This window comes from Triticum dicoccoides, chromosome 2B, assembly GCF_002162155.2.
Source record: "Triticum dicoccoides isolate Atlit2015 ecotype Zavitan chromosome 2B, WEW_v2.0, whole genome shotgun sequence".
Lineage (NCBI taxonomy): Eukaryota > Viridiplantae > Streptophyta > Magnoliopsida > Poales > Poaceae > Triticum > Triticum dicoccoides.
The window spans coordinates 275,977,313-275,985,961 of NC_041383.1; the positions used below are offsets into that span (position 1 = coordinate 275,977,313).

Genomic DNA, 8,649 nt, shown 5'->3' on the forward strand with positions numbered 1-8,649 from the left:
CGCAAACTCATGGTGGATCCACAACACTGAGTTTGGAGAGATAAAATCCATGTTGCGCTCTAGTCTGGGCCTTCGTGAAGAAGTCCGCCAGCTGTAACTTGGAAGGCACATACTGAAGAGCGATAACATGGTCCTGCACACCAGCGCGCACAAAGAAAGCATCAACACCAATATGCTTGGTAAGCTCATGCTTCACTGGGTCCCGCGCAATACTGATAGCACCTGTACTGTCTGACAAGAGTGTAGTAGGTGCAGTAACAGTAACACCAAAATCCTCGAGTAACCAGCGTAACCAAGTCACCTCTGCTGTGAGAAGAGCCATAGCTCGCAACTCAGCCTCTGCACTCGAACGGGAAACTGCAGTCTGTTTCTTCGTCTTCCAGGCAATGAGAGAACCACCAAGAAAGACACAGTAAGCAGAAAGTGAACGGCGATACGAAGGATCACTAGCCCAGGTAGCATCTGAATAGGCCTGGAGCTGTAACGAGCTGGAACGAGGAAAGAAGAGACGGTGAGAGATCGTGCCACGAAGATATCGTAGAACACGAAGAAGGTGACTATAGTGAACCGAAGTGGGAGAAGAAACAAACTGACTCAGGATATGGACAGGATAGGAGATATCCGGACGAGTGACAGCGAGATAGACAAGACTCCCAACAAGATGACGATAACGAGTCGGATCGGACAAGGGCTCACCATCAGTAGCACGAAGGTGAACATTAAGCTCCATAGGAGTCTCAACAGTGCGCTCATCACTAAGAGCCGCACGAGCAAGAAGATCCTGGATATACTTTTCTTGGGAAATAAAAAAGCCATCAGAGGTGGAGGAAATCTCAATCCCAAGAAAGTAACGAAGTGGACCAAGATCAGACATAGAAAACTGCTCACTGAGACGGGCCTTGACAAAGGCAATGTACTCAAGATCATCGCCGGTGATGATCATGTCATCAACATATAGAAGAAGAAGAGTGCGACCACGAGCAGAAAGGTGAACAAACAGTGTTGGATCATGGACACTGGGTGAAAAACCAGCTGCAGTGACAACCGAGGCAAAACGGTCAAACCAGGCACGCGGGGCTTGCTTAAGGCCATAGAGAGAGCGACGAAGACGGCAGACCATGCCATCAGGAACTGAATACCCAGGTGGTGGCTGCATATAAACTTCCTCACGCAACTCACCATTAAGAAAAGCATTCTTAACGTCAAGCTGAGACACGGACCAGTGGCGAACAGAGGCCACGGCGAGAAGTGTGCGAACAGTGGTCATATGGGCCACAGGAGCAAAGGTCTCATCGTAATCACGACCATGCTCCTGCTGAAAGCCACGAGCCACAAGACGAGCTTTATAACGCTCAAGAGAACCATCAGAGCGAGTCTTAATCTTATAGACCCACTTACAAGTGATGGGGCGAACACAAGGAGGAAGAGAAACTAGATCCCATGTGCCGGTGCGTTCAAGAGCAGCAATCTCCTCTGCCATGGCAAACTGCCATTCAGGATGAACAATAGCATCTCGATAAGAAGCCGGCTCTACAACGGTCGAAAGACCATAGCGAGAAGGAGAATATCGATCAGGAGGTGGACAAGGCCGAGAACGAAGACCATAAGTCGGCTGAGAGGAGGAAGACGACACATCAGAAGTAGAGGGCACATCAGTAGACTCATCCATAACACGTTGACGACGAGTATAATGGAAAGGAAAGGATGGGAGAGGTGGAATCACTGGAGGTAGAGACGGGGAATGTATCGGTGATGAAGGTGGAGAAGAGGAAGGTATCGGTGATGAAGGTGGTGATTCATGCGATGAGGGAGGAAAAGAAACCATAGGAGAGGACGGTGTCGAATCTGCAATAGTGGGATGAGGAGTAGGAATACTGGAAACAAAGGGAGGTCTATCCGGAAAGGTAAGAAAAGAGATGTCCTCCGTGGAAAAGGCCGAGGAGGATGGCCGAGGGTAGTAGGGACGAGACTCATCAAAGGTGACATCCCGGGAAATACGCATCCGGCGACTGGCAGGATCCCAACACCGATAGCCCTTATGCTCATCACTGTATCCGAGAAAGACACACTCAACAGACTGAGCGGTCAGTTTGGTGCGTTCACGAGGGGCAAGCAAAACATAGCAAACACAACCAAACAAGCGAAGCGCCGAATAATCAGGAGAACGACCAGAAAGACGCTCAAGAGGAATACCACCCTGTAGAGCAGCAGATGGCTGAATGTTGATGAGATAGGTGGAAGTGGTAACAGCCTCAGCCCAGAAGTGAGGCGGAAGAGAGGCAGCGATCATCATCGCACGTGCCGTCTCAAGAAGGTGACGATGCTTGCGCTCAGCCACACCATTCTGAGCATGAGCACCAGGACAAGAGAACTGAGCAAGAGTACCCTGCTCAGCAAGGAATCCTCGCAGAGCATGGGAGATATACTCACCAGCTGAATCTGCATGGAAAACGCGAATAGGAGTAGAAAACTGGGTATGAACCATGGCAGCAAATTTTTTGTATATAGATAAGACCTCACTACGGGAAGACATGAAATAGATCCATGTGTACCGAGAAAAATCATCTATAAAGATAATATAGTAACGATGACCCCCTTTAGAAGTGAAGGGAGCCGGACCCCAAACATCAGAGTGAACAAGATCAAAAGGGCGCTCGGACACTGACTCACTATGAGGATAAGGTAGCTGAATCTGCTTGCCAAGCCTACAACCTAGACAATCCAACGAAGCATTACCGGAGACAGACCCCAGAACACCGCGATGAACCAAAGAGGAGAGACGAGAACCACATAAATGGCCAAGACGATGATGCCACTGTTGAAAAGAGCCGGTAGATGCAGTAACAGGGGCTGTGAGACTAGCGGCGGTGGCAGCGGAGGGAAGACGAAGCCAGTCAAGCTCCCAGAGACCATCAGAGCGTCGAGGGCCAGCACCAAGCAGAGCGCCCGTGTGACGATCCTGAACAGAACACGAATCAAAGTCGAGAATGACCCTACAACTAGAATCTACAATCTGACCACCAGATATGAGCTGCATGGTAAGTCGAGGAACATGAGCTACAGAGGGAACATGAAATGAAGAAGTGCTAAGAGTGCCTCGACTTGCTACAGGGAGGGGAGTGCCATCAGCCGTAAGAACGCGAACAGGAGACTCGACAGGTCGAACAGAGGTCAAAGTGGAAGAATCATACGTCATATGAAAAGACGCTCCAGTATCAAGAATCCATGGGGATGTACCTGAATGGGTAGAAGGTGGTTTCTCATTGCCAGAAGAGTCAGTCACAGAATCTGCAGAAACTGTTGGTGAAGAATCCCAAGCATCAAGCAGGCAACGTAGTTGTGCAATCTCACGTGCAGACAGCGACAGGGCAGAGGTTGAGGTAGAAACACTTGTCGACAATGAGCAGTCACCACCCCCCATGAAAGCCGCATGTAAAGTCGACCGAGAGTAGCGAGTCGACCCAGAGCCGCATGTGGAAACCACTGGGGAAGTCGACACAGAGCGATCACCGCCGCGCACGAAAGCCGCGGGAGGAGTCGACGTGGGGCGACAATCACCAGGTGCGGAAGTCATGGAAAGAGTCGATGAAGAGCGACCATCACCATGCAGAGAAGCGGCCAGAGGAGGCGGTGCAGCTGCCGAAGGAGCTGATGTAGAGCGGCCAGCAGCACAAGTGGATGTCGCAAAAGGTGCCGATGTAGAGCGACAAACACCACCTCCAAGCGGGCGAGCACCAAGCACCGAGGAAAAGCGCATGTGCGAGATGGGATCAATATAAGGAACACCGTCAATAAACACCGGGCAGCGAGGGGGAGGCGTACCCGACGAAAGCATTGTGCCTCTCTTTTTCTTTTTTTTTCTTTTTTTTCTTTTTTTTCTTTTTTTTTCTTTTTTTTTTACTTTTTTTTTTCACAACGACAGAACTTCAGGGCGTCAAGCCAGGGAGCCGAACGAAGCCCACTAGCAGCCCAAAGCAGAACGGAAGCAGGGAGCACACACACAGGCAGGTGGATCGATTCACGACCCTGCAGTCAACGCACACGAGTGTGAGATGGGTAACCGGCTCGGGAGAGCAGCAGGCGGCAATGGCGGCTGGCGCTCGACCAGATCGCGCGCGGGGCAAGAAGAAGGATGGACGGCGTCGGCCAGGCCGGGCGGGCGGCGGCGACGGCGCACCAGACGGGCGGGCCGCGGTGGCAGCACACCAAACGAAAGAGCGGGCGGCGAGATCAGAGACGAAGTGGAGCAAGCCGGCTGCTGGAGCAGTTGTTTCGATCCAGATCAGCCAGAGCGGCCCGATCGTGAGGAGCCTAGTCCTTTGGATATGCAATAGTTGGAGACGGAGTGGATCAAGCCTTGCAGATCGAGCGCCAGCCAAGTCCCGATCGGCAGCGGACTAAAAGCAGCCTGAACAACGGGGAGAAGGCAGCAGCGCTGGCCGGAAAAACAGCGGCGCGGCGTGGGATTAGATGGTAGCACGAGTTGCGCGTGCGAGAAAAAAGAACCTAAGCTCTGATACCATGTTAGGAATAGCAACTTATCATTATCAGGAGGCAAAACGCCATCATATATACATGTACAGGGGAGGCCAAAGGCCAGAATGCAAAAGGCCAAAAGCCAACATAAATATAACTCTAACAACAAGCGACTGGACTTGGCATACTGAACATGAAATCGAGTAATGTTATATGCTAAGGTGCTGAACTACAGAAAGATGTTCCCAGTCGGATGAATATCAATGGTAAGGTAGGTCAAAAAGAGCAGGAAAATATCAAATAAGTGCTCACCATGATGGAGGATAAGTGGCTCAGAATGCAACATAGTTCCAATTCCATGTCCAACAAAACGCTCCACCACATGATAGCCATAGAAATAAGCAAGCTTACTGAAATAATTTGAAGAAAATTTAAAGATACGCGGCATCACAAATGTTCTTCAGAAAATCTCAGTACAAAGGTGCAGCAATGAAAAACTCGGCGATTTTTGCTTTTAAGAGTATCAGTGTTAGTCTAGTTTAGATTTAGTGCCATACTGGTTTTTATAAATTTAACACTTAGCTTACAATAGCAATAAAAGTGTTGTTGGTATTTAGGATTCACGGGTTCTGCACGAGTTTCACATGGAAATAGTTCAAACCTCACAGGAATCTAGGAAAATTCCCATCCTCCAAACGATATCTAGGATCTGGATGCCAAACAAGCACAACCCACCGACCAACGCATTTATACAGTAGATCTACATGTTTGGTGGAACTGCAGCGGTGAACAGTTTGCTCTATGCAACTTAAGGGCCTGTCTGGAACCAGGGATAGTTTGTTGTATGGTAAACCTAGGAAAATTTCCACATTCCAAGCATGTCTTTCACTGTTTCATATATTCTCTCAAATCAGCAAACATTTGCAAACCATCTTGTTTGAAAATTACCTAAGGTACCCAATACATAAGAGGCTGGTTGTACCTAAAATGGAAAGCAGATAATGAATGGTTGGGATTGAGCGGTGACGCGCACCCGCAATAATATGATGAAACAAGAAACCTGAAGTCATTTAGTCATAAGCAGTTTTACTAACGTTGCAAAAAAAAGCAGTTTTACTAACAGTTTATGCTGCCTCTTTGGTGGGATTTTTCCATGGGTAAAATTACTCAGTTGAGTATTTTATTTTTAAAAATTGCAGTGCAAAGGGTTTTTTGTTAATAGAGTGCACGCCTAAACTCAGATCTACTGAAATGTAACCAACTCCTGAGGCAACATTTCAGGTCGAGTTTGGAAATGGAAAATTTGTAAGAACAGAAAACTGATTTTGCTCTGAAAGTTAGCTTCACAGGTTTTTCGAAGATAGTATGAAAACAAATTAGAGAGCTGAAAAATATCCTATATTAAGGGTTCATTCAGGTTGCAGGATTTCTAAATCAAAGGAATAGGAAAAGTAAAGGATTGGGATGCTCTCTCCACTTTAATCCTTACGAATTTTCCATGAGGTCTCACCTAATGCTAAGAATCGTTAGGAATTAAGCCAATATGGACACGATCCTAAGGAATCTAGTACCTTCATTCTTGTGAAACGAATGCCATACATAGGAAAAAAATCCTATGGGAATCCTCCAAAAATCCTGCAAACCTAATGAGCCCTAAGATTCAAGAACAAGGTCTTGTTTATCCATGATATTCTCTTCGGCGAATATTGACCAGTAAAATATGTATAAACAGATGCTTTTGTTGTCTAAGTTTTCAGAAAGAATCAACTAACAGGTAACGAACATAGTGTCATGTAGAAAAACTACCTTATCTTCTTGCCAATTTTTCTGTAGTTTACACCGTCCCTGCAGACAGAAATACCCTTCTCCAAGCATTCTTCAGCTGCCTGAACCCAATAAAGATCATTTGGTTTCATGTTTTCATGGACGAAAGAACTTTTTTTTCGATAAAAGAGAAGATAGTGTATCGCCCAACTGTAAAAAAGTCCTTTCAGAACATTAAGCCTCAAAATTAGATCTATAAAGTAGAACAAATACTACAGGGATTTGTTAAAATCCAACATGTCTTCGGATAAAAACACCGTAAAATTCACATTAGTGCAAACTGCTACTGAATGGCTATGTCCGTGGATGAAATACCTCACAAATCAATAATAGCTTACCTTTAGGAAATGCTTGATAGATTCGTCCGCTTCTCCGCATACAAATGTTCTGGAAGTTCCGCCATGGTACCCCTGAAAAGAATGGTACGAATCGCGTTAAAACTAGGGAATGTGTCAGTAAAATCCGACTCTATGCCAAACATACCAACGAAGTATATGCACAATCTTAGGAGAGAGAACTTACATTTAGGAACACATTTACATCAATATTTATGATGTCTCCATTCTGCAGTAGAAACAACATTTTTCATCCCAGAGTACATAGGCATGACAGAAAAATAAAGAAAGAGAGATGCAAATTTCATCCTACAGAACCTGCAGCTGTGTTGAATCAGGTAGTCCATGGCAGACACACTCATTTACTGATGTGCAGATACTTTTAGGAAATCCACCATAGCCAAGTGGAGAAGGATAAGCACCCGCCTCAACTATCATATGATGCACCGCCCTGTCGATTTCATTTGTAGTAACTGATGGCTGAAATGACGATGAAATAATGACTGTTATGAAGTGTACACTGCAGAGTCTTCAGATGATTTAGATATAAAAGGATTCTAGCTATCTATGGAAAAAATAATATACCTTAACCAATGTTCCCGCGAAGTCCAGTACACGGGCAGCAAGTTTGCAAGCAGCTCTCATCCCAGCGATACCTTCGGCGTTGTGTATTTGGCGAACTGCGGGTAGTTCTTGTGGTATGTTTGCACCCACATAAGGTCTTGGAATGTGTTCTGGTACAGGAAGTTGGGGATAGACCTTTCCACGCCTCAAAGGCGGCCTCTTCTTCAACTTCCCTGAACTTTGCTCTTGTGTCCTTCAAATGTGTAAGGGTGTTTACAGAGTCATCAAATAAGAAACAGACTGGCTGACTTTAGAGCTACAGAGCAACTTACTCTAGATGTCACACCAAGATGAGTACCATCAAGTGCGAAATCTAAGGTCAGAGGAAATTCAGAACCTAGCTCCAAACCAATGGCTACGGCAATTGGTAAACCCTGACGACATGATAAAGAAGCGACAACAGAAGCTTAAGCACAGCGTAATAGTGACGAGAATCGTACTTTTGTAGCTCCATGAGCTCTTCTTCAACCCCATCCACCCAAGTAAGTCCGCCGGCCACGACAAAGCAGCGCTTTGGCGTTATTGCTTTACCTACAGCAGGACAGCAAAGAAGAATCAGCTACGAACCCTGCTGTAGTTTCAGCTCTGTTAATCCCATAACGTTTTTTTGGAGCAATAAACGGCTGTTGGTAGTAGAACGACCCACCCAAGCAATTAAGCTGAGCAGGCTCCTTACCAAAACAAGAAGAGGCCGTCCGAGGATCTCTTCGATTGATGGTGCACTTTGAGACGAACGGGGGAGCCGCCGGCAGGAGGAATGTGTGGGTTCCGGCCGGGCGGAGTGGTACTGGAACGCCGGAACATGACGCTCCAGGTGACATGGCGATGGGGATTCGCACGGCGTCGGTGGAGGCGTCGTGGTCGAGGAAACGGGGCCGGCGGCCGTGTTCGAGGAAGAGGAGACCGGCGGGTACAAGGGAGGAGGAAGAGTGCAGCGGAGACCGGAGAGAGGGGATGTGCGTTGAGGATGAGACGCCGCCGGGACCGGGAGGTTTCGGCTATGCGTGTTACATGACTGACGTCAGATTTTTGGCTTTCCGAGAGAACATCTTGATGGCCGTCGGATTGATGCACGAATCTTGAAGCAGTGGAGCGTTCCACATCATCCACAGCCACCTGTTCGTTTGAGCGCCCCCTCAGCTAAAAAAAATGAAAGAATGGGTTATCCTCTTGTAAGTAGGACAAACAAAGAGCGTCACCAAGGACGTGCAAAAACAAAGAACAATGATCTATTAGTGGTGCAACATAAATCTAGGAGCGGAAGTCCCCTAGGCTCTCAACCTAGGGTTACACAGTCCTCCTGCGCCGCCGCCGTGAGAATCACAGTTGCCGTTTCCTCTCCTCGCGATCGGGCCCTATTGCTGCCTGCCGATCGGTCTCTTCGATCTTG

The 8,649-nt window shown here is 47.3% G+C and overlaps 1 protein-coding gene across 1 annotated transcript in view; it reads right to left on the bottom strand.

Moving 5' to 3' along the window:
• LOC119363510 (methionine aminopeptidase 1B, chloroplastic-like) overlaps positions 1-8,250 on the bottom strand; it is a 9,989-nt gene extending 1,739 nt beyond the window's left edge. Inside the window, exons 1-8 of the mRNA XM_037628880.1 lie at positions 7,936-8,250; positions 7,700-7,790; positions 7,221-7,452; positions 6,954-7,115; positions 6,823-6,864; positions 6,639-6,710; positions 6,283-6,362; positions 4,789-4,886 (exon numbers count right to left, since the gene is read on the bottom strand). Coding sequence (XP_037484777.1) covers positions 4,789-4,886; positions 6,283-6,362; positions 6,639-6,710; positions 6,823-6,864; positions 6,954-7,115; positions 7,221-7,452; positions 7,700-7,790; positions 7,936-8,080 — 922 coding nt within the window. The 5' untranslated portion in view covers positions 8,081-8,250. The remainder of the gene's footprint in view (positions 1-4,788; positions 4,887-6,282; positions 6,363-6,638; positions 6,711-6,822; positions 6,865-6,953; positions 7,116-7,220; positions 7,453-7,699; positions 7,791-7,935) is intronic.
• Between the last annotated feature and the right edge of the window lie 399 nt (positions 8,251-8,649).